This window comes from Monodelphis domestica, chromosome 2 (assembly GCF_027887165.1).
Source record: "Monodelphis domestica isolate mMonDom1 chromosome 2, mMonDom1.pri, whole genome shotgun sequence".
NCBI classification, from domain to species: Eukaryota; Metazoa; Chordata; class Mammalia; order Didelphimorphia; family Didelphidae; genus Monodelphis; species Monodelphis domestica.
In genome coordinates, this window is record NC_077228.1 from 457,193,749 (window position 1) to 457,219,109 (window position 25,361).

General features: G+C 44.9%; 3 protein-coding genes across 3 annotated transcripts; 1 reads left to right on the forward strand and 2 right to left on the reverse strand.

Moving 5' to 3' along the window:
- Positions 1-2,291: 2,291 nt before the first annotated feature.
- APOA2 (apolipoprotein A2) lies at positions 2,292-3,791 on the reverse strand. Its single transcript, XM_007484978.3, has 4 exons — positions 3,747-3,791; positions 3,501-3,572; positions 3,109-3,241; positions 2,292-2,544 (listed from the first exon to the last, which is right to left on the reverse strand). The coding sequence occupies exons 2-4, from the start codon at positions 3,550-3,552 to the stop codon at positions 2,427-2,429; spliced, it is 303 nt and encodes a 100-aa protein (XP_007485040.1). The 5' UTR covers positions 3,553-3,572; positions 3,747-3,791; the 3' UTR covers positions 2,292-2,426.
- A 2,467-nt stretch (positions 3,792-6,258) lies between these two features.
- On the forward strand, positions 6,259-12,314 carry TOMM40L (translocase of outer mitochondrial membrane 40 like). The gene is made up of 10 exons (XM_056819084.1): positions 6,259-6,482; positions 6,748-6,994; positions 8,800-8,867; positions 9,244-9,336; positions 10,267-10,368; positions 10,526-10,631; positions 10,893-11,015; positions 11,126-11,202; positions 11,365-11,467; positions 11,640-12,314. The coding sequence occupies exons 2-10, from the start codon at positions 6,880-6,882 to the stop codon at positions 11,777-11,779; spliced, it is 927 nt and encodes a 308-aa protein (XP_056675062.1). The 5' UTR covers positions 6,259-6,482; positions 6,748-6,879; the 3' UTR covers positions 11,780-12,314.
- On the reverse strand, positions 11,518-20,000 carry NR1I3 (nuclear receptor subfamily 1 group I member 3). The gene is made up of 9 exons (XM_001371961.4): positions 19,894-20,000; positions 19,370-19,508; positions 18,460-18,590; positions 17,687-17,856; positions 16,928-17,067; positions 16,593-16,738; positions 16,364-16,480; positions 16,147-16,252; positions 11,518-12,701 (listed from the first exon to the last, which is right to left on the reverse strand). Exons 2-9 carry the CDS (start codon positions 19,474-19,476, stop codon positions 12,572-12,574), a joined length of 1,047 nt encoding a protein of 348 aa, XP_001371998.3. The 5' UTR covers positions 19,477-19,508; positions 19,894-20,000; the 3' UTR covers positions 11,518-12,571.
- Between the last annotated feature and the right edge of the window lie 5,361 nt (positions 20,001-25,361).

The following is a 25,361-nucleotide window of genomic DNA, read 5'->3' on the forward strand; positions in this document are numbered from 1 at the left end:
AGAGCACAGGTCTTGGAGGCTGGAGACCTGGATTCTGTTCCTGCCTGACTCTTACTAACTGTATATATCTGGACAAGTAGGTTAACCATTCTGTACCTCAGTTTTCTCATCAGTAAAATGGGGATAAAAATTCATTCCTATTTCACTGATTTGTTTCAAGGAAGATGTGAGTTCAAATATAGCCTTATATACTAGCTATGGGTCTTTGGGTAAGTCACTTAACTTCTGTTTGCCTTGGTTTCCTTAACTGCAAAATGGGAATATAATATTGTAAAGATATTATTGTGAGGATCAAATAATATAATATTTGTAAAGGAATTTGCACAGTGCCTGGCACATAGTAGGTACTGTATAAATATTATATAGATAATAAATATGTGTCATGTTTTGCATGTATATGTTTATGTATACATATATATGTATAGCTATATAAAATTTGCCCAAAGTTATATAGCTAGTGTCTGAGGCTAAATTTGAACTCAGGACTTTCTGGCTCCAAGCCTAGCATTCTATTCACAGTGCCACCCAGAGCTCTTTGAGTCCTTCATGCTTTTTGTGCTTACAATACTATATGGCAAATCCATGCTCCTATCTAGGCCTTCAGGGAGCTCATATTCTGTGCCATGAGGTATGAGGGGTAAATATCCTCCGTTTGAAAATGAGGAAACTGAAGTATGAGGAAACTGACTTCTCTTGACAAAGAGGTCAAGTGATTTCCCTAAAGTCACAGTTTCTAATTAACTCAGAAAAAGGACACAGAGCACCAACCCAGGTACCCAGATTCCTATTCTTTTCACCCCCTTCCCTTCCCCTTGATAAGATTTCCGAAAAAGAATGAATTCAGTTGGTGAAAGGTCATAAAAGCACCAGAGGAGATGGAACCTTGTTATCTGAGAGACAATACAATTTCTAAGCCGAGGAGGGAGGATTACTGGATAAAAATGGAGGCTAGTGGAAATATTTGTTTTTAAGGTAAATTGTTTCTGGATCAAAACCTTATTCTCTTGGGCCCTGGAGCCCAAAATTTTAAATCTTATCAATTCTGTATTAGGCCCCATGATAGCTACCACCAATGGTCCCAGGACAGTAATGAGATGGAGTTTGACCTTCTCCAGGAAAGTGGTGGTGACTCTGAATGAAGGAGGGGGTTAAAGAATTGGGTAAGGATAAGGAGGAAATATGTTGAGTAAGTATCAGGTTATTTTTGTGGGGGTGGGATTTTGGAGGTTTCCTAGGTTCTGGGGTGACACCTTTGGGAACTTTGACGTTTCTCCACTGGTAATTTCTGTCTCCCGCTCCCATCCCTATTCTAGAGATTCATCTGATGATGACTCAAAGCTCTTCAGATGACTCTTAGCTAGGCTCCCAAGTGAGCTCCCGTCCCCTACCATGATATTCTCCTTCCTGCAGAAGGATTTCTTGAGTTTGGACTTGTCAACATGGAATTTAGGAATCCCAAACTTGTGGCCTAGTAGGATCTGATGAACCCCAATTTTAGATTTAGCGACCCCAAAATTTATACTTGTTCCCTTTTCCCATGGGAATCTACCCTGAAGGGAATCCCAAGTTAGAAGTTTCAGACTGAGTGGGGGACCCTCAGGGAAAGGACAATCCTGGTTGGGTGAGAGATGCATATCCTAAGGACCCTCTTTGTTTTAGGTAGTCTCCCCTATTGTATTAGAACCTTTCCCAGGAAAGATCCACACCTGAGCAGGAACCATCCTTTAGTATCTATTGTAAGCAGCCCCTTCTCTTACACCCTAGCCTCTAGCTATGATTCTTTTCCCAAGCTTGATTGTATCCTGTCAGTGTAGTTTGAACACTCCCATTTTCCTTGTAGCCATAGTGATGCCAATCATCTTTCCCTGTCCTTGGATTCCCCAAATTCTTTTGTTCCCTGGAGTCCATCTTGAGTTGGTGGCACTCCCAGGGGCTAGTGACCAGGGCGTCTAGACTCTGTGCAGTCTTGGGAAGCAGCTCTGTTGTCGTACTTAGTAGCGCTAACCCCTTTTCCCTTGATGAAAGAGTGATTGACTATTTAGTAGTTCTGCGTTTTTTTCTAATTGACAGACTCGTTAATTTTGTCCTTTTACCCCTTAATGCATTGGGTTAGGTTTCCCCATATCTGCTCCCAACTGAAATCATTAATTGTATGGAAAAAAGAACCAAATCCTGACACTCCATTTCTCTTTGAAGGCACCCCTACCTCCCTTATGCCTTTCTCTTCTTTCCTCCCCAGTTGTATGCCCCTTTGCCTATTTGACATAGAGAAAATTCATCATACACACAGCGTGGCTCATGTAGCATTTATTGTAGAAAATAGATGTTCAGGGAGTGGGAAGGAAAGGACTGGGCTGAAAGGGTTGGGGAGGTTGGGCTGAAGTTCTATAATATGGATGTTCAAAGGCAAGCTGGGGATAGGAAAACTACTTGCTAGCATCCTTCTTGCCAGCCTCCACAAGAGAGCTGAAAAAGGACATCGTGTCTGTTAGGGCCTTCTGGGCCAGTGGGATCACTTGATCTTGTGACTTCTTAAAATATTGTCTAGGAATGAAAGAAGACAAGAATTAATTCGTATGAGGGATAGGAAGTGGGGTGGGGTGTGGGGAAGGGGGAAGATGAGGGGGGAATGTGTGGCTGTGTCAGGCAGGCTGATCCAGATCACCAGATTCTGAATCATAAATAGCAAAATTACAGTTTTGAAGTAGCCATCAAAATAATTTTTTGGTTTGGGGTCACTGCAAACTGAGGAACTGTATTGCAGGGTCACGGCATTAGAAAGGTTGAGAACCACTGGGTTAGAGGGAGGGAGAGACAGACAGACAGACAGACAGAGACACAGACACACAGACACACACAGACACACAGAGAGAGAGAAAGAGAGAGAGAGAGAGAGAGAGAGAGAGAGAGAAAAGAGAACCCTCTCAGAATCATACTGATTTAGTCTGGTGTGTACATTCGTGCTGTTCAGCTCCATAATCAAGAGGTGCTGGATGGCAATGGGAGTTACTAAAGAACACCACCTTCAATCCCAGCTCCACAGGTTCTCCAACCTTAATCCCATAATCCACCCACTTCCCAATGACCATTTTTCTTTCCCATGCTTACTGGACTTGAGTCTGCACCTCTGGGGCTTTAACCTTCTCTGCCAGATCCTTGCCAATATCAGTCAGCTTCTGGAAGTACTGAGAGAAGATGCTCTGTACTCCCTGATCTTGTGCCTCTCTTCGAACCAGGGCTCCTAGACAAATAAATATGAAATTTAGTTTCAGTCCAGGTGTTTAGCTTTAAACTGTTCTATCCATAAACTTAGCCAAGATCCAGGCATTTGGTTTCTTGTTTCTCTAAAGAACCAGATTCCTAGATTATGGGGAAAGGAGAAGCATTTAAAGAACTTCCTTCTTCCAATCCCTTAACTAGTCACAACTGTTCTGGAGAACAGACCACTCACTGCATGGTTTGCCCCTTCGATCCCTGTTGCCCTAGTCCCCAACACAAACCTTCTAGGCTGCAGATGGTCAGGAGCAGCACAGTCAGGGCAAGCAGCTTCATGGTGATGGCAAGTTAGTGTCCTATAGTTTAGGGACATAAGGATTGGAAAGGAGGTTGAAAAGAAATGGGCAGCTATGGCTCCAGGTCAACCCTTTAGGGTCTCTCCAGTCCTTCAGCCCATTTCATTCCCTTATCTTCCCCAGGATCATAGCCCAGTGTACCCAATAGACACTGCCCCACAGGTTTTATCCTACCTTGTCTAGTCAGTCCTTGGCTGTGTGAATGTGCCCAGGAAGATAAGGTTTATATACCTGCTTACTTCCCTCCCCCTTCCATCAGGTGACCAAGTTTGTGGCAATACCCAATGGGTCAGGGATCAGGGGTAGGGTAAACAGATTACATTGATAGGAGAATTGAGGAGGGGCAAGCAGGAGCCTGAGGGACTTAGATCTATCCTCATGGGAATCAGGGGTCCTGGGCTTTAAAAGATACAGAAGACCAGAATCAATTGATCAATAAGAATTTATTAAGCATTCATGTTATTCATGTTACATGGGTGCTGTACTAAGAATTAAGGATATGAAGGAAAAAGAAACAGTGCTCTAGATGCTCACCTTCTAATGCATGTGCACATGTGTGTGTCTCTATGTATTCTAGATAAATAGAAAGTAACTTGAAGGAATGGCATTGTTAGATATTAGGACTAGGAAAAATCTCCTCCAGGAAGTGAGTTGGGTCTTCCTAGAAGTTAGAGATTCTAAGACTGAGAGGTAGGGAAGGAGCTAATTCCAGGTGTGGAGAACATCAATTAAGGCAAAGATATCAGAATATTTGGAATACAGTAGACTGTAAGAAGATTAGAAAGGTAGAATGGACTCAGAACCCCTAAATCCTCCTCTGGAAGGCCTTTATGTGTCCCATTAGGCTCCTGAATCTCAGTTTTATCATCACTTGTTGAGGGGACTATTTCTCCCTCTCCCCTGAACTGTAATTTTTAAGAGTAGAGGGGGTGGAGGTCAAGTAGGAGGTCAATAGACTTAGGTACAGAATTGGGGATATTTGAGCTTTGAGGTCAGAGGGTACAGATGGTTGTTTTTGTCTTTTTTTCCAGGTTAATATGTAATGGAATTTGGAAGGCCAAAATGTGTGTCCTTTTTGGGGATGGATAATCAGTGACTTGCCCAGCCCCCAAACAAAATGATGAGGGTTACCATATTCACCTCTACCAAATGAATGGCTTTGGAGGGAGAGACTGGGAGAAGGATTGATTGGGGGATTGTAGAGGCTTTAGAAGGTTAAAGGTCTTCCAGTCACTTGATTATCTAATCTGCTGCCAGTTGTAGCTGGTCAGCAGAGCCTGAGTCAGCAGAGTGCACCAAACTGACTATGTGGTAAGATCCTGTGCTTAGGAACTGCTTGGGGATCAGAATTTTCTTGCAGGGCCAGAGCTCACATTCTGATCCTAACATATAACCCTCCATATATATGACATTCAGTGGGAAAAGCAAGTGATGATCTAGGCAATCTACAGGCAGTGTCACAATCTCTCCAACAAGTTACTTCAAAGGCACCTTTACTGGCCCTAATAGACTTTAGGTCTCTATTCAAAGAAGAGTTTTGGGAGTGAGGACTCCTAGGACTCTATTATCCTGCTTTCTTCTGGGATCTTCTGCAGAGGAAGGTTGACATTCGTTCTCCAAATGTCATTGTCCTGAAGGAAGTGCCCATATTTTCCAACAACTTCTATATTCTCTTCACATCTAATTCCACTCTACCTCCCTCCATACAAACAAGAGAAGTAAATTGATTTTTACACATTCTGGAAATAGGTCGGCCCTACAGCTATATACTAAGTCCTGGGGTAGAAACTGACGCTGTCGCTACTTATTCTAAAGGCAATCCAACTCCCAACTCCTGGGCTCTTCCGGGTCTGTCCCACATACTTGAAATTCTCTTCCTTGTTTCCATTTCCTGGTTTTCTTCTTGTCTCAGCTAATTTGTCACCTTCTGCAAACAGCCTTTCCTGGTCTGTCTTAATGCTTGTGCCTTTCTCTGTGGATTGCCCCCAAATTCACCTATATATTTTATTTGTACATAATTGTTTGCAAGTTACCTCTCTAGTTGGATGGCTAGCTCCAGGGATCCATCTCCCCTCCCCATCCCACCTGCCCTCTTTTCTTGATACCCCTACCGCTTAGCAGTACTTAGTACTGGCTTAATAAATACTTGTTGCAGGTCTACAGTGAGTGAGATGGAGAGTCGTCTTGAATTGGTGGCCTCCATGGGGTTTGGATAAAAGGTCTATTGAAGTTGTTGAGATGTGGGTTCAAGCGCTGCCCTTAAACACAAACGTGGTGCAATCATTCCTCTAATTTATGCAATTCTAACTTAGAGAGGAGTTACCAATGTGCATCTTTGGAAAGTGTTCCTACATTGGGAATTCAATGCAACCAAGAAGTCACAACCTTCCTTAAAAAAAAAGGAGGGGTTGATGCCCTCCGACACACGAAAACTCCTGGAGAACCAAGGCATAATCTGCACTGTGGGGGTGCTGAAGAAGGGGAGGTAGCGGCCTCTCCTGAAGTTTCCACTTACAGGGCTGGGTAGCCTTAGGATTCTCCCAGCAGCTTAGGAGAAATAAGCCCATAGGTTTCAGCAAGAGCCAACACCCAGGTCGCTGCCAGGCTCGCAGTCCAGGAATCTCCCGCCCTTCGACCCTGTACGCCTCAATTTTCTTTCTTCCCATTGGCCTCTGACGCACGGAGATCTCCTACGTCATTGGTAGGATAGAGACGGAGCGGGGCTTGATGCCCAGGTGGAGAGGGTGGGGTTTTTTTTTTCTCCTTTCCTGCCAGGGTACAAGATGGCGCTCGCGGCCGCGGTAGGAGGGCGCTGTGAAGCCGCTGCTCTGCCCTCAATCAAGATGGCCGCCCCCATCAAGATGACCGGGGTGTGCCGGGGGTAGAAGGGTGGCGCGGTGGCCCGAGCAGGTAAGGGCCATTGATGCAGATCTAGATTGGACTTGGGGCCATCGGAATGCAGCGGAGCGGGCAAAGGAGGATGGAGGGGTGGTCTCTAAGGTTGCAATGTACGGGGGTGGCGGGAGGGGCGAGGGAGCCCCTTGGAGGATAAGGAGATGGGGCTGGGCTCGGCTTTGGGGCGACAGGTGGGGGATGGAGGGGGTGAGTTGCCCGCCAGTTTCACTGACATCTCTCTTCCTCTACTCCCCCCTGCCCCCTTCCTCCTCTGTTCCAGCTGCAGGGTCCGAGCATGTCGAGGCACTCAGGGTTGGGGTGCTGGGTGGCTGGGGGTGGGGCCGGCGGGGGTTGGGGAGGTCTGTAGCGACCCCTCTCCGGGACCCCACCCCCACCCCTCCCCCAGGCTGAGATGGGGAACATGTTGGGCCTGGCTCCGCTGGGAGCTCTGCCCCGCCGAAGCGCTCGTCGGGAGGAGCCGCTACCCAACCCGGGGAGTTTCGACGAGTTGCACCGGCTCTGCAAAGGTGGGGAATCCTAGCCAAAAATCCGAGGCTCGTAACTCTATTCTTCATTGACTGAGCACCGATTGTTTGCGAAGCCCTGTACTTTTGGCCCGGAGGGGTAGGAGTAATTAGTCTATTTTGGGGATAAGGAACGTACCTAGGTAACTTATTAAGCCGTTACAATGTAAGCGGCGCTGGGCGAAGATGGGCATTCAAGGAATGCAAGCAGTCTCTGACTTCTGTGAGGTGACATTCTAATTGTGCAAACAACTATGTTACATACCATGTATACAATACAATGTAATCGGAAAGTACTCTCGGAGGGAAGGGGGGAGGGGGAGGAGGGAGGGAGAGGGAGAGTGCCCTACTCTTAAAAGAGCTGCAGAAGATGGGAATTGAGTTCAATGTTAGAGGGAGCCAGCAAGTGCAGGTAAGGGGGGAGAGCATTCTAGGCATGGGGACAGGCAGGAAAGATGGAGTATCTTGGACAAGAAGAAGCAAATAGACCCCTATAACTGAACCGTAGAATTCCTAGAGAGGCGAAAAGGGTAAGGAGACCCATAAGGCATGGCAACTTGAACTCTGGAGACTCCAAGCCTGCCCTGGTCCCCAGAGAACTTGCTGGAGGGAAGTACAGTAGTCCCCCATTCCAGACAGAACAATAGACCTCTAGGTAGACCTAATCAGATGTTAAACACCCTTTTGTTTTAGTAGTTTCTCCCAAGGTATCAAAAGTCCTTTCCCAGCTCGGCCAGCCTTTGGCTGGACCCTTTCCTTTTGTATTCATTGTAAACCATCAGCCTCTCCCTGATAATCCTGTCTTGGGCTTCCCCTTTCCTTGTAACCTTGGTAATGCCAATCAATCATACTTCCGGGTCCTTAACTCCCCTAAAGGTATTTAAGTTCCCCAAGCTCTATTGTTCTTTGGGGAAATCTATCAGTGGTGCATTCTCCCAGGGATGCCTCCAGGAGCCCCAGGGTGTAGGCTTGGTGAAGTTTTTTTTTTGGCCCTGGGCTCTGTGATAGCAGCGGATTACTGGACCTATCTCTATTCTGATTAAAGACTTGGTTTTTCTGACTGCTTTAGTAGTTCTGTGTTATTTCCAAACGAACAAGTACAATATTACTTGTTAAGTACACTAGTGTATATGAGGTCTAAAAGGGAAAGGATAACACGAGGAATCAGAAACAGCTTTCCAGAGGAAGTGGCATTGGTGTTAGACTTTTAAGGTTAAAGAAAGGGGAGACAGTTCAAATATAGGGAATAACATGACTGTAGCCATAGAGGTTATGGAGCCAGAATATATTTTGGGGATAGAGTAGTCCAGTTTGGTGAGAGTCTAGAATACACAAGGGAGATTGGCATGAGATAAGATGGCACTAGATTGTGGAGGGCTTTAAATGCCAGGCATTTATTTAGTTCTTTATTCTGGCAATAGAAATCACTGAAAGAATTTAGAAGAGGAGCATATGGAAGAATATTCCATTTGTGGCATGAAGGATATCTTGGAGTGGAATAGAGAATAGAAGTGGGAAACATCTGTTAGGAAGCTATGATGGTAGTGGTGATGAATCATAATGAGAAACCCCTATGAGGATGGTGGCAATAGAAACAGAGAAGTGGACAGATGTGAAAGATACCACAGAAGTAGAGCTGATAAGTCCCAAGGTCTAGGTGAATAACCCTGGGAGCAGTAGGTCCCATTTGGTGAGGAGTCAGTAATTCCTTTCAGGAATCAATCCTTTCTCTTGGGGTGAGGTTTCCTTGTGATTAGAGGGAGCCTGTCTAGACTTATCTTTTTTTTTTTTTAATTCCTCTACTTTAGATGTGTTCCCGGTACAGATGGAGGGAGTCAAGTTCATTGTCAACAAAGTTCTAAGCAGCCACTTCCAGGTGTTCTCATTTTCCTGTAGAGATCCCCTGGGCCTGATTTCTTCTACCCAGACCACCACTCCCTTATTCCAACCTATTCCTGAACCCTTCCATCCTGCCATCTATTGTTTCCAGTCTCTAGCTAGGCTGGATGACTCAAAATGGGAGGAAGAAAACCTGTAACTCCTGTATCCTTTTACCTCTCTTCTCTGTGTGAAATGGTGCTGGTGTCAGCCCAGTGGGGTGGGAGGAAAGGAAGGTGGGATGGAAAATGACTAGGATGAAGATCAGAGTAACCCTCATATATGATGATGTTAAGGGTTCCCTTGAGTGGCAAGAAAAAGAAGAGCTCCCCATTATCTTACTAACTTACCTTCCTATAACCCTTCTTCCTCAGGTGACCCACACTGTGCACATGAGTGCCCTGGGCCTGTCAGGGTATCACCTCCATGCTGCTTTTGTTGGTGACCAGCAGCTCAATTCCACTGAGGTAAGGGAACTAGACACTTGGTTTGTCTCTCCAGAAATTTAAGTGAATACCTGAGTCTGGGAAGGTCTGATGAAGGCTATAGAATGCTTATTAGGGAATAACCATTCTGTCTCTTATTTCACTAACTTCTTCCTCCCACGTTTTTGATTAATCAATCAATAAACATTTATTAAATGCCTACTATGTGCCCAACACTGTCCTAAGTACTTATAAAAAGAGGCATAAGATGGTCTCTGCTCTCAAGGAACTTTCAATTTAATACAGAACATTCATTTTTTTTTCTGTCAGTTTACATTGTTGCCATTATTGTGTATATTATTTTACTGATTCTGCTTACTTTCACCCTGCCATAGTTCATGTAAGTTTTCTCATGCTTCTCTGAATTCTTCATATTCGTCATTTCTTACAGTGTATTAGTATATCATTATATCTGCATACCTTGTTTAATTGTACCCCAGTAGATAGATCCCTGTTTTGTTTTCAGTTTCTTGTTAACAGAAGAATATTTTGTGAATTTGTGAATACACAGGAATATCACATGAATATTTTAGAATATATGAGACCTTTCTGACTGAGCTTGGGGTGGAAGCCTGACAGGGAGATCTGTAAAAGGGTCTGGTTGTCTTAAATCACTTTTTAACATAATCTCAAATTGCCAAACGGAATGGTCTGTCCAACACACAAGTTCCATCAACAATGTCTTTGCATGTTTGACTGCATAGATACGATTCTTAGGTGAAATTTCTAGGATCCCTCGGAACTCTTCATATATCTGGGTAGACTGAAAATTCTTTTCCTCAATGTGGGTTGTGTACATCCTTATGGTTCCACCAGAGGGCACTGGATACAATTGTGAAAGTCCCACCATTGGCTTTTGGAATGGGATGCTGTTGCCCCAAAGACCTCTCACCATGCCCCCTTCTCCAACAGGTGTTCCCCACTGTTGTAGGGGATATGGACAGCAGTGGTAGCCTCAATGCCCAGGTCCTGCTTCTCGTGGCAGAGCGACTCCGAGCCAAGGCAGTGTTCCAGGTGATCCCTATAGCACCCTTTTAAAGGGATAGAGAGGAATAGGATTTCGGGTGGTGGGTTGTCAAGGTCCGAAAATATGGAAGGGATTGTGAACTTGCTGGGGTGGGGGTTGGCACTGGGTTAGAAGAGACAGAGACTTAACTTCTTTTCCATCTAGACCCAACAAGCCAAGTTCCTGACCTGGCAGTTTGATGGGGAGTATCGGGGGGATGACTATACCGCCACTCTGACACTGGGGAACCCTGACCTGATTGGGGAATCAGGTGAGGGACCTGGATGGGGAAACAAAAAGGGAGAGGGTGGAAACCTTGGGTGCCCAATGTTGATTGCATCTCCTTTTTCCTCCCTTTTTTGTCTATATGGTTTAAGGGTGGAGTTAAGAGGGAGGCTTCCTTCCTATAATGATACTATTTTGAGGGTTGTGTAGTTGGGAAAGCTCCTGGTGGAGTTCTGGACAAAGGGGACTCCTGGATTACTTACTCCCTGACCCCATGTTTCCCCACCTCCCACCTCCCCCCCCACAGTGATCATGGTCGCTCACTTCCTGCAGAGCCTTACTCAACGTCTGGTGCTGGGGGGAGAGCTGGTCTATCACCGGCGCCCAGGAGAGGAGGGGGCTATCCTGACACTGGCCGGGAAGTACTCTGGTATGAAGTCAGACAGGATCTGGGGATGAGGTTGGGATGATTCTGATCTGCTCTGGGATCTTTTCCATTCATGACCATTAGTGACCAGCACCCCCTTTTGGTCCTTGCAGCTCTTCACTGGGTGGCTACACTGAATGTGGGGTCAGGCGGGGCCCACGCAAGTTATTACCACCGGGCAAATGAGCAGGTGAGGCCCCCTCCTCCCAAGCGAGGCTCATTGACTCTCTCCACCACATCTGCTGGCCCTGCCATGTCAGATCCCACCTCTGAGCCCGGCTGACCCTTTGGTGTTCTTCCTGAGGCACCTCATGGACTGTTTATCCTTCCATCCCTGCCCGTGGGGGCTCAGGTTCAGGTTGGAGTGGAGTTTGAGGCAAACACGAGGCTGCAGGACACCACCTTCTCCTTCGGCTACCACTTGACACTGCCCCAGGCCAACATGGCATTCAGGGGTGAGTATTGGGGCAGGGCAGAGGATCCTGCAGTCATGGCTACAAGGACATCACTTAGCACGGTGCCTGGCACATAGCAGGCACTTAGTATTTATTGGCCGAGAGAAGGATGCCTGATCTGTCAGTGTGACGCTGGCTCTCTGACCCTGAGAGCTTGTGCTCTTTTTTCCAGGCCTGGTGGATAGTAACTGGTGTGTTGCCGCTGTGCTAGAGAAGAAGATGCCCCCTCTGCCTGTCACCCTGGCACTTGGAGCCTTCCTGAATCACTGGCGAAACAGATTTCACTGTGGCTTCAGCATCACTGTGGGATGAGAAAGCTGGAGATGGTGCCCCTGAGCACTTGAGGTCATCAGAGAGAGGGTCAGGGTCTGGGACCCTCCCCAGAGGCCAATCTACTCAGTATGACTCCACTGGACAAGCCAGGGCCTGGACAGAACCCCCTGCTCGCCGGAGCTGTCACAATGGGCAGGATGAGAGTCTGTCTCATCTTTACCCAGGACTCCAGGCTGACTGCTTTCCTCTCCAAGCCCTTGAGTCTGGCAGGCTCTGGACTGAGGGGGAGGGCTACGATTATGTCTGATTACTTTCTTCTCTCCCTGTGTATTAAAGCTGGTCCCGCTCCTCACTGACCCTCAGGGGAGCAAAGAGACCGAGGTGGGTACAAATCCCATCCTGTTCATCAGCTCTGGGCTAGTGCTTGAGTTGGGAGCAGGGTCGTGGCTGCTTCAGCCTGTTCCCAAAGAGCACTGCTTCACTTGTGAAACCAGCTCTGACCCCTTCCCTGTGCAGACTAGAGAATGGATGAATGAATGAATGAATATATGGCCCTCCCTCGAAGCAGCATGAAGACGTGGTGTTGCCTTAGTCCTTCATTGTAACCCTCTGGTGTGCTGTGTGGCCCCTGGACTGCTTTTCTTACTACAGTCTGGATGTCAATCCCACCGTACGGAAGGGAAGGGCAGTGCAGGGCAGGCTGCTGCTATTGTCTAGGAAAGCCACAGTAGCCGTGTGGGGAATGTGCCAGGTGGGTAGGTAGGGGCAGGTTGTTAGTTAAGGGTCTTCTGGGCAGGGGAATGGGGTTTGGCTGGGTGCCCAGGCAGGGTCTCAGCTGTAGATTTCCTGGAGCAGAGGCATCAGGGCCGACAACTCCTGGATGCGCTGCAGCTGGCGTCCGTACTCCGTGCTGAGACTTCGAAGTTCTGCTAGCAGCCCAAGCATCTTTGCATACAAGAACCTGCAGGGTAACAAATCACTAGCTGGGTCACCTACTCAGAATTTCTAGCGCCTCCCCCTCATCCTCCCAAGGGAAGAAAAAGCAAAGAAAAATAGGCCAAAGTTTCATAGATTTGAAGGTTTAACCCTGAGTCTTCTCCCCTGAGCAGCCATGAAAGTAAAGTTTAGGCCTGTAAAAAATAAAGAAAACCAAGCATGCATTCTAAAAGAATCAGCCAGCAGGGCCAACATACATTGACTTAGTGGCTTGTCAGGGTCTGACTCCCTCTCTGGCATATACACACAGTGTGTGCTGTTGACAGGAACAGGGAGTCTAAACAGGGTCCTGTGAAGGCTGGAGGCGGAGTGTTGGGTTAAGGTGATGGCAGACCTTTTAAAAGAAGCTGGGATGAAAGGGCAGTGAAGTGGCTCAGGATTGAGAGCCAGGCCTAGAGACAGGAGGTTGTGGGTTCAAATTCGGCCTCAGATACTTCCTAGTTCATAGGCCCATGTATGGGCATATCACTTAATTCCAATTGCCTAGACATTACCACTCTTCTGCTTTGGAACTTATATTTAGTATTTATTCCAAGACAGAAGTAAGGATTTTTTGTTTTGTTTTTAAATCAAGAAAATGGGTTCATGCTCAAGATAAGGAAAGCAAGTTATGGTGAGTTTTAACCTTTTCTTAAGGTGGTTCTACAAAGAACAGAAAACAAGGAGGAACACCTAAGATTGAGGAAGAAAAAAATCAAGAATGCTTTGACACTTGGTCACATAAAGGTCTTGGGGTTAGGTTTCACCCTTAAATCCAAAGGGAGGAAAAAATCAGAGAAAGTTAACAAATATAGAAAAGGAGGGCTGAGAAAGAGAATCAAGAGGAAAAGTGAACGGGGTTAGGGTTCTTTAGAGAAGCAAGATTGGGATTGTTGAACAGTAGGGTTGGTTATCTTAAGTATTGGAAGAATGGTAATATAGAACACAGGATTCAGCTATTTTCTCTCACTAATGAATAAAGGACTAGAAAAAATAGGATTCAATTACAGAAGGAGGGATTTAGCTATGAGACATGTGAGATACAAGAACTACATTTGTCCAAGGAGAAAGACTAAATGACCCTCAGAGAACCTAGTCCACAAAAGATAGGGGATACCCAGAACTGACATTGGGTCTCAGTTCAAGGCAACAAACTTAGGCTCTTGCTATGTAGAAGGTGCAATGCTAGACCTTGAGAGGCAGATGTTTTACTAAAGACAAACAGGCTTAGAACAACCCCATGGGCTAAGTACTGAAGATGTGTGAGCCCCCTTATTCAGATGGGAAACAAGTTCAGAAAGTATGTTACTCCCTTCTGGGTAACTGCAAATAAGGGTTCAAGGCAAGATTTTAATTTGAGTTTTATTGATTCCCAACTCAGTCACTGCTCTGTTTGTTACCCCATATTTCCTCTGGGGCTAGGGACTCTTAAGGGAAGTAAGGATGGAATGTATACCAGACCTGAGGGAACAGCCTGTGCAAAGCTCTAGAAATGAAGAGGGTGGGAAGCATTGTTTTTGTCCTGTCCCCATTTGGGCCTTTCTTAGTAAAGATAATGGAGTAGTTCACCATTTCCTTCTCAGGTTCCTGAGGCCAACAGAGTTAAGTGATTTGCCCAGGGTCATACAGCTAGTGTCTGAGGTCAGATTTGCATTCAGGTCTTCCTGACTCCAAGTTCTATCCACTTTGCCATCTAGCTACCATGAAGTTTTTATATATATACATATATAAATTATGTGTGTGCATATGTACACATAAATACATAAAAACATGAAATGTGTCTAGAAAGGAAGGTGGAGGGCGAGGGACAGATGGAAGTCTTGGATACCCAAGGCTAAGGAGTTTAAATTTTGTTCTAGAAGGAACAAGAAGTCACTGAAGAGTTTTTAGCAGATGAATGATGTCAGACCTCTAGAGTAATGATTTGGATGAAAGGGGAAATGTGTAGAGAGATTAGAAATGGGAAAGCCATAAGGATCCAAGTTAGAGATGATGAGGAAGGACCTGAACTGGATTTTGAGGGTGGGGGGACAGGACTGTCTACTGATCAGTCAAGCATGTACCTATTATGTGCCAGGAACTGTGCTAGTTGCTAGGGATACAAATACAAAGAATAGAAGATGCAAAAGATAACAGTGAAGACAAAATTAACAAGAGTTGGCCTATGGGAGGTGGAGGAGCGAGGAGTCTAGGGTGATTCCAAGGTTGCAAACCTAAGATTGGGAAGATGGTGGTCCTCTCAGCAGAAATGGGGAAATTCAAAGGAGAGATGGGCTGGGAATGAATTCTGTGTGGACCATTTTGAGTTTGAGATGCTGATGGGACATTATGCTGAGACATCTGGCAGGCATTTGACTCTCAGGAGAGTTTAGAACTGAGTATATAGATTTTGTAGTCCTGTGGAAAAGTGATCTTTGAACTCAGGAGAGCTCATATCTCAAGAGAGTGAGAAAGCCCACAACATAACCCTAGATAACCCATACTAAAGAGGCAAGAAATAAAGAAACTGAGGGGTGTTCAGGAGAAGTACTAGGAGAAAGCTTCATATGAGCCAAGGGAAGAAAAATTATCCAGGGAGGGGGTGGTTGACTATATTGAAGGTTGTAGAGATCAGAATGCAGATTGAGGAAAGGCCATTGGATTTGGTAGTTGACATCCTTATTAACTTTGTGCAAAGTATTTTTGTTGATTGGTGGAGCCAGATTATAAGTGAATGGAAGGTGAGGACATGGAGATAGAGAGTGTGGGTGACTTTTGTGGAGGTTGGCTGGGAAAGGGAGAAGAATTCTAGGAGGAAGAACTAGATAGCCCTTTAGGTCCCACCCAACTTTGCAAATCTATGATTCTGGATGGTGGCGGTGATGGCAGGATCAATTGAAATTTTTTCAATCATGTTCCAAAAAGTCAGGGAAGGAACTAGTGGACAAGGAGAAGTTGAAGATGAGAGAAAGGGGGATTTATTGATTGGTGAAAACAAGACTGGGATGAACAGTACAAATACAAGGGTAGACCTTGACATCTCTTTTTCAAGAGACTGGGGCTGAGGAATGGATGGGGCATGATGTTAGGTGTTTTTGGAGTAGAAGAGAAAGTTCCCTGACACCTTCCTACTCCTGGGGTCATAATCCTGCCCTTGCCCAGGTTCTGCCCCTGCTTGGACTCAGTGTGAGCTGTCAACCTGATGGCCACCAAACTGGACATATACTACAGCCCTGAGCTTCCTGAGTAGTGAAGTAGTGAGGGCCATGGGGAAAAGGGTGGCAACAGAAGGGAAAAAAGACTGTTCCACTTGCTAATTTGTGTGTGTGTGTGTGTGTGTGTGTGTGTGTGTGTGTGTGTGTGTGAGACCATCTCCAATGATGCCTTGGTTTCTGACAGAAAAAAAAAAAGCAAAGCAGGTGAGAGAATATAGGTTGGAGACTTGTTCCTACCGGCCTTGTGGTCGAGCTTGCTGGCTCCTGATGTAGTTCTGTAATGTCAATGCCATTTCCTCTTGGAACTGATCGATTTGTTCCCGTTGTGTTACACCAGGTCGATCTGGGGGACAAGAACAGGGAAGTAGAGATGGTAGAGTTGAGAGATAGGGCTCAAGGGGTCTTATTGAAGAAGTGATGGGGGTAGAGCTTTGGGCATTTAGAGATTTCTCACCAGGAGAGAAGAGGGCCAAGGCAGCCATAAGCACATATTCAGGCTCCTGCAGCTTCAGTCTCCTCAGGGTCATGTGGAAACGAAGCAGTAACTCCAAAAAATGCTCCTGAAACCCCACTAAAATACACAATGAACTCAAGGGCAAGAGCATAGCTTCCCAATCTGCCTCCCAAGTCTTCCCCTGCCACCTTCTATAAGGGGAAGTGCATGGGCAGCTGTGCTCCCTTACCATGAGCTCCATCTTGGAAGGTATATCGGAGAGGTCCACACAGGAAAGTTTGGCTTTGGGGACAGAAAATGGTGTTGAGTTCGATGTGACAGATTTCCAGGGCTGCACCCTTCAATAGGGATATCTGGTCTTCTATGGGCAGACACCTAGAGGGTGAAGGAACAGCAAAGGAAGCCACCAGGTGGGATTGCAGGGAGACTCACTGTTGAAGACTCAAGTGGCCAAGTCAAGGTAGGGAGCAACAAGGTTGGGAGTGGAAAAATTGGTCATGGAAACAGAGAAGGGTAGGGAAGAATCTTTTCCTAGATTGCTCGAGGGTGGAAGGACTCACTGACCGGAAATGAGGCAGGTCTTTGGTGAACTTGATCACTTGTTCTACCATGAAAGTCTTGACGTCTGCTAGGTGTATAAGCAATGGCAACACAGGTGGCAGAAAGGGTACAGGCTGGTGTTGGGTGAACAGATGGGCTGGGGGCTAGAAGAAGCAAAGACTTAACTAAGAGGTCTTGGTTCAAGGATGTACTTGATGCTTTCAGCTCTCCCAAAGAGAAGACCTAGGCTAAAGGGGGCCAATGGCCATTCTCTGGCCATTAAGAAGTTATGGAACCAAAACTGGAGACGGGAGGCCCTAGGTTCAAATCTGGCCTTAGAAAAATCCTAGATGTGTGACCCTGGGCAAGTCATTTAACTAGCCCTTACTGCTCTTCTGCCTTAGTTCTTAGGATTGGTTCTAAGACAGAATGAAGGGTTTAAAAAAATATTTTTTAAGTTATGTCAGGGCAGGTAGGTGGCTCATTGAATAGAGAGCCAGAATTGAAGAAAGGAAGTCCTGGGTTCAAATTTGCACTCAGACCCTTTGTAGATATATGACCTTGGGCAAGTCCCTACCCTGATTGTCTAGCCCTTACCACTCTTCTGCCTTGGCACAGATACTTAATATTAATTCTAAGACAGAAGGTAAGGGTTTAAAAAAAGAAGTTATATCTCCAAGAGCTGGCATCCCATCTATTATCTTTCCAATCTCTTCTATGGGCCAGCCTTCCCTAGTGTTCTGGCTCTGGGTGCTTCATACCTCTATTCCAGCAGGTACTCACCCGGAACTGTACAAATTGATCAAACATGGTGCTCACGTGGCGGGCATGAGCCCCTAGGAACACCTGGACCAACATCTCCTGCTTCTCACTCAGCTGCACAGGTTCCTTCTCTGCCTGCCTTTGGGCCTTCCTTGCCCGCCTCTGTGCCAGGACTTCTGCCGACAGGATCACTGTGCTCCAGAAGAGGCATAAAAGAGATACAGAAACAGAGAGCTGGAGTTTAGCTTCTCTAAGCTCCCAAACTAGAAGCTCCTTGGGGCCAAAACCCAAGGCCTACTGTGGCTATAAAGCTGCCCACAGTTTCCCTCAATGGCTACCAGGGTCTGGAAGCCTTTTAAAGTTCCTTAGGGCAAGGGTGGTTTGTGGGGGGTCTCTAGTCTATTTTCACAAAATATGCCTGCTTGCTGCAATAGGGAATAGCCTGGGCTGGGAGAGTGCTGGAAAGATCTGTGATGCCAGGGCCTCTCACACATGCTGTTGTAGAAGAAACTGGGTTTACCCACTCTGATAAGAGGAGAAAGACTGTTCTATGGGTGCGAAGGTGATATGAGAGGTGGGGAGCACAGGTGTAGAGGTGGAAGGGACAGGCGACAATCATGACCTCAGGTTCTTAATGCCTGGAGAAGGAAAAAGTGGAAGGTGGGCCAGGGGCCCACTTTGGAGTTACATGGCCAGTATGAAGTAGTGGCAGGATTTGAACCCAGGCATAAGGAGCCTAGTGTTCTCTCCACAGTACACCTCACTTCCCAGGGGATACGTTAGAGTGGACTCACTGTCTTTCTTCATGCCCACATCAAGGCATTTCTGTAGCCTGCAGGCTGGGCAATGGCGCCTCTGGTTTTTGCTGACCTCACAACATTGATCAAAAGGACAGGTGAGTCCCATACCCTTGTTGATAGTTCTCCTGTGAGAAACAGAGAAGTGGTTGGAGGCAAAAGGGCACAGGAAAGAGCCAAAGAGAAGTGGAAGTTATGTGTAGTTTGGCGTGAGGATGGTCTTGAGGGAAAAGTATGTAGGGTTGTTATGGTGGGATTGTAAGTGGGGAAAGACAAGAGGGAAAACATATAAATATTTTAGGTTTATTGATGGGGAAGGAAGAGGAAGAAGGGTAACAAGGGAGAAGGAAGTACTTAATCTAATTCCCAAACCTTACTACAGGGTGGAAGGCGCCCGCCGATCTGAAGCATACAAGGAGATCTCAGCTATGTGGAAGAACTTGAGTAATTCAGTGATTTGCAGATAGTGACTGATTAGGAACAAATTGTGACCAAGCCCGCTTGAGAGAGGCCTGTGTGAGCCTCTGGACCTTGATCCCAATTTTTCTAAAGATTTTCTACAGGACTCTACAACATTTTATAATCTAGTTGTGATACTCTATATCATAACGACTTTAGTTATTTTCATATCAAGTCTAGTAACATAGTAAATGTCTGGCACACGGTAAATGTTTACTGTTTGGAGTAGACAAGTTGGCAGTGAGTCTGAGACAAAAGTTCAGGGTTCTGTCTTTTGCTTTCTACTTGTTTGTATAATGTTGGGGTTGGTAGGATTATGAGTGCAAGCCGTGGGGTCATTAGGCTCCAGAAAATGGACAGATATGATAGCCCTCTGTTATTTTGGGACTCAGGGGCAGAGCAATAAACTGTTTGAAGGCTAGTATCTAACCGGGGAAATGGACCTCACCTGAAAAACCCTTTGCAGCCCTCACAGGTCAGGGCATGGAAGTGATAGCCAGTGGCCCTGTCCCCACATACAACACAACTTCTCAGTTCATCTTCTCTGCTTGCCATTGTTCTTGGGGTTTCAGATGGGTCTTGACCTCCTGAGAAAGAGGAAGGGTGAGCATTTTGTCTTCTTCAGCCTTTGAGCCTTCTCAGTTCCTCTCTCCTACAGGACTCACACCCCAAGCTTTGTCTCAGGCCCCTTTTGTAGTTTAACCTCCTTTTTTTTTTCAGTTGCCAGGATCCTTAGTTTCTCAAATATTCTACTCCCTATGGTCTAGGGTTATCTGTACTTTCCCGCCTCTCCTCAGAATTCCTGACTTCTCTCTCACCTGTTCAGCCCACATAAGCCATCACTCTTGCTGCACTTACATGTATGCCCCTCAGTTTCCTGTGGGAGTCACTGGGCTCCCTCCCCTCCCCAACTTGACATTTAGTTCCTGCCCCACTCAGGATTCTTAGTATTAAGTTTGTGGACCTCAGTACCTGAAAGGGGGCAATGGAGCCCAGTGCTGTGAAGCCTCCAGCTCTTCTCAGTGCTCAGGTGTAAGAGAGACTTTGGACCTAGGATGGAGGCCAGGATGGGTGGTTTTCCCAGCATGCCCAAGAAGTTGGCATTGGCATCCAGAGGAGGAGCTTAGTAGAAGGGAGAGCCTAGGGACTTACTAACGGTGGTTTCTGTCCCCTCTCACACCTCTTGCAATTCAGGTCAACAGGCTGATGTTAAAGTAAAGGTGTCTGTGACAAACTTTAAATATGACCAATGCATAATTCCAGTTTGTGGCAGGATGAAGTCATCTGGCTTTATTCAAGGGAATTCCTCCTGTTAGAAGGAAAAACTGGATAGACAGGACAAAGTGGAGGAATCTGACACATTAATAACTATGTATATTAATAGAGTAGGTGTAGGAGGGTTGAGATTACTCTGGTATTAACATGCCACTGCTGTGTTCTCTGAGCCCCAAGATAAAGGAACCAATGTTCCTGATCATGAATTTTAAGATTCTACCAGGGTCAATTCCCTTCCTCTCTCTCCCCCATACACACACACACACACACACACACACACACACACACACACACAGAGTTCTCCATAGGAAATGGTGAACTTTAGGTGGGGAATGAGGCAGATGTTTTCAGATGTGATCAATATGTCCACATGTCTTTCTTGACTGAACTTATTTTGTTATAAAGAAAGGTTTTATGGTAGGGGCAGGGAGTCATTGGGGAAGTGGTATGGTTGTTCATTTGTTTCGGTCTTAATCTACTCTTTGCAATCTCATTTGGGGTTTTCTTGGCAAAGATCCTGGAGCAGTTTGCCATTTCCTTCTCCAGCTCATTTTACAGATGAGGAAACTGAGGCAAATAGGCCGAAGTTTCTTGTTCAGGGTCCCACTGCTAGTTAGTATCTGAAGCCAGATTTGAACTCAGGAAGATGAGTTTTCCTGACTCCAGGCTAGCTGCCCCTAATATGAGAGGAAATGACAGTGATATAGATATATCTATGTATATATACACACACTCACACATATCTTTTTCACATCACTGGGGTTAGGGGCATGGTATCCCCCATGATTGGGAAAAGCTGTGTACCAGAGAAGTCTGAATTTTTTTCTTTTATGGTATTAAAAGATAAAATATGCTGATATTATATAATACTATTCATATAGTTTATGCATTTCTGAATTTCTAAACTTTTTCTGTGTTCTCTTTTGGCCTTCATGTGCTATCTGTTTAATTTTTTATGCCAATTTGCAATCTATTGAGACCATGATGGGGAAAGTTGTGATGTAGAAGGGATATACATAGAGAGAGAGAGGGAGAGAAAGAGAGAAAGAGACAGAGGAGACAGAGTGAGAAAGAGAGAGAGAGAAACAAAAGAGCATCAATAAAGCATGTAAAAAGAAACAAAAAATCAAGAAACTATAATCTTCAGGATAATTCTTCAGTGTACCCTTCACTGTTGCAGATCACAGATCACTGCCCTTCTATACAATATTAGTTGTTTTAATGACTTTCTGGGGCTAAAGAATGTATTACTTGATGATGAACTTAGCTAAGCCAGTCTTTGGACAACAACCAGCTACTGAGTGTGATGCTCTCAAAGCCTTTCCAACTTAGTAAGACTCACCAGAGCTTGAGAATTCAGGGCCATCCCCATGTGTGCTGATCCATCAAAGTAAGCCCGAGTGGAGGCAATGTCCAATAATCTTTGGTAACATGACTAAGAGGCCTAACTTGTCTTTGTCTTCCATGAAATCCTCCATTGAAGAGCTGCCCAGTACACTGGAGACCTTCTTCTGGTTCTTTGAATATTTTATGCAAACTAATGCAACACTCTGGCTGTCCATCTGTTGTTCCTTGCTCTAACTGAGTGATAGACATGCCTCCTTTTCTGTGTCATAGGTATCTTTGAGAAGTGACAAAAGACGTCAGCAAGGGCAAGCCATTTTTGGCAATATGGCGTAGGCAACTTATACCCACGCTTTGTGCCTTTCTGTAGCTTTAGGTCACCTGTTATTCTGAAGTGTCTGTGATGGCGTTTCATGATTCATAGTCACGTAGCATCTCTGGAAGAATCTGGATGTCAGGAACATGGGCTTTAGGAATATCTTGGGATCATTGAAAGTGTTCCTCCCTCTGCCCAATTCTCCAACTGTGATTTAATCCAATTGAGAAGCAGCATGAAATAAAAGAAAGAATGCTGGACTTGACAGGGGGAGTACCTGGAGAGGGGCCCAATGACCTTTATATCTCGATCCTATGATCATTTCTCAACCAACCAGACTCCTCTGGGTTTCTCCATCATTACTCCTTGGTGTGCTGGTACCTTCCAGTCTCCTTCCCATACCCCTGCAGCTCTTCAGTTTCTCTCTGTGTTATCTTCCCCATTTGAATGATGCTCCTGGAAAACAGGAGCATCTTTTGTCATCTAATGCCACTAAGTGTCATTAAGCACTTAGTAGGTGCTTAATGTTTACTGAGGGATACTATATATATATGTGCATATATATATGCACACACACACACATATATATATATATACACACACATACAATATAATAGGAGCATGTGCATACAGTCTACAAAATTATCTGTCCAGTGGGTGGCTAGCTTGAATGCTTCCTGAATTGTACTTATTTTCCCTATGCCCATTCTTCAGGGTAACCTGATTTCATTCATGGCCATTGGTAATGTTCTTAAATAATCCCTGAAGCTAACTTTGAATGTTCATGCAGCTTTCTTTCTGGGCCTCAGAAAGATGGTGACTATAATACCCAGGATATTTGAAAAAGGACTTTGAATAACTTCTCAATGATGACACTGATTTTTTTTAACCAATCAGTCAATTAACAAGCCTTTATTATAAACTATTCTGTGGTAGGCTCTGTGCTGGGAGCATGAAGATAGAAATGAAATAATTCCTGATCTCAAGAAGCTTTAATTCTATTGAGAGAGACATTTATGAGTCTGGATAATATGGGGGGAGAAAGCACTAGCAGTGAGGGGCTTTAGAAAAAGCCTTCTGTAGAAGAGAGGAGTACTTGAGCTTAAGGAAATCTAAGGATTCAAAGATGTGGATGATGATGAAGGCGTGGGGGACCCCATTTGTAAAACTTTTCTTAATTTATCCTTATAAAAGTTTTGTTGTTTAGCCATTTTTCAGTCATGCCCAACTCTTTGTGACCCCATTTGGGCTTTTCTTGGTGAAGATACTGGAGTAGTTTCTCTTTTCCTTCTTTAGTTCATTTTACAGAAGAGGAAAATGAAGCAAACATGATGAAGTGATTTGCCTAGGGTCATGCAGCTAGTCTGAGGCCAGATTTGAACTTGGAGAGATAAGTCTTCCTGACTTTAGACCTAGAATTTTATCTACTGTGCCACCAAACACCCTTACTAAATTTTATCTTTTTATATTTGGCCCCATGTTCCAGCGCCTCAAGACATTTATGGATCCTGACTATTATCTAATGTGTTATCTTTCTCTCCCAGTTTCATGTCACTTGCAAATGTGAAAGGCATGCCACCCATATTTTTATCTAATTAACTGAAAAAATAAAAAATTAAACCTCACAAGTCTAAGAACAAATCTATGTGGCCATTCATTGGAGACCTTCTTATAAGGTGACACTGAACCATTTGCTCTTTGGGTCTTGCTGCTCAATCAATTCACTCTATTGTATAATTGAAAATCTGTTACCCTAAAAACGATATTTCCCGGGAGCCTACTGACTTCCTGTCATTATGTACTTCCTGTAGACAGGGGATATTAGACAGTGGGGTGGAGGGTCCCTAGTTGGCTTTCTGTCAGCGAGCATGGTGATGATAATCGAGGATTTTGAACAGGCTAATTAGCCATGGGCACATGGTTGATTTTTATTTTGTATCCCTCTTGTTCCTTTATTTTCTAATGATCATTAATAAATATTTTTAATATAATAATTTTATTCTCGAGATTAATTTTAATTTTTACACTACCCAGTTGCATGATTATTGCCCCCACCCCCACCCCATTGCTCCATTTTATCCACCATAGCATGAAAGGCTAGATAAACTAAATCTCTAATACTATCCTATCTCTCAGTCTAGTAACCCTGTCTCAAAGAAAAAGGAACAAAGAAAGAAAGGAAGGAAGGAAGGAAGGAAGGAAGGAAGGAAGGAAGGAAGAGAAAGAAATAAAGGGAAATGAACTTGATCTGGTGTGTATGACTTGTTCTTGACAAAATCAATGCCTTACAACTCCTTTTCTAGATGTTTATTTTTATTAACTGTCCCTTTCATAAAAGTGTCTAGAATTTTGCCAGGAATCAAGATAAAATAGCCTATATTTTGCAGAAGCCATTCTCTTCCTATTTTTTTGGAAACTGGAACACCATGTGCCCCTCCTTCTATTCCTGCAGAGGCTCTCCCATTTGCCATGTTTTCCCAAGATTACCTTATCCTTTGACAGATATCGCCTCCTTTTAACAATCTCTGAATCTCAAAAATTGAATCTTCGACATCTTCTGTGGTCCTCAATCCTTCCTAATACCTCATTCATTTCCTATAGTCATTACCTCCCTCTGTAACACCACTGGCTTTTCTTCAATTGGCTCTTTCTTTTTTACTCAATTCTTCCTAACCTTGAAAACCCTTCATCTGATGCTACAGCTCCCTTCTGGCTGCCATCCCATTTTCTCTTTCTTTGGGGCTTTTCTCTAGTGATGACCATTTGCCACCACTTGGGGGCTTGGACTTGCTTATATTCAGACACTTATTCTGGCCATGGGCAGAAAATCATTCATCCATTTACTCATCTACTCATTCAACAAACATCAATTGAGTGCCTTTGAGACACAGGAGGCATTCAGCTCTAAGTAAGTAAGGAGCCGTTTTGCTTCAGGAGGTCTTTAACTCAGATGGCCAAAGCTCCCCGCTTGGTTTTTGTTCCTTCTCCCTCTAGCTGCCTTGGGAATGGAATCTTTTGTTTACTGGTTCACTAGCCTGAGTTCTTTACCCCTGCTCTGACCTGTGTTACTTGATGATTTCTTTTTATCTGATGATTTCTTTGAATCTGCTTCTTGATCCGCCTAATTTAGACTAGCTTGCCAGGTGCTCCTCCTTAGGGGCCAAATTCCAATCCCTGTGGCGCCACCCAAGCTTTAGCATGACTTTTTGAGTTGTGCTCAAACATCTCTTAAAAGAGGATTCGTTAATCAATACCTGCACTGTCAGGCTTTCATCCTATGCCCAGTCACTTTAGGTCAAACACAGTGAATTTCTTTCTGCTCTTCCCTCCCCTTTTCAACCATTCTGCTGCAACTCTCGATAATCTACTTTTTCTTGAAAGTTGGTGTGGCTTTGGTTTCTGCAACCATTGCTTGTGATTTTCCTCAGAGCTGGAAAGAGGAATTCTGGGGCAAAAATTGTTTGCAACACAAAGAACAGTCTGAGAGGGAGGCAGAAGGGGAAAC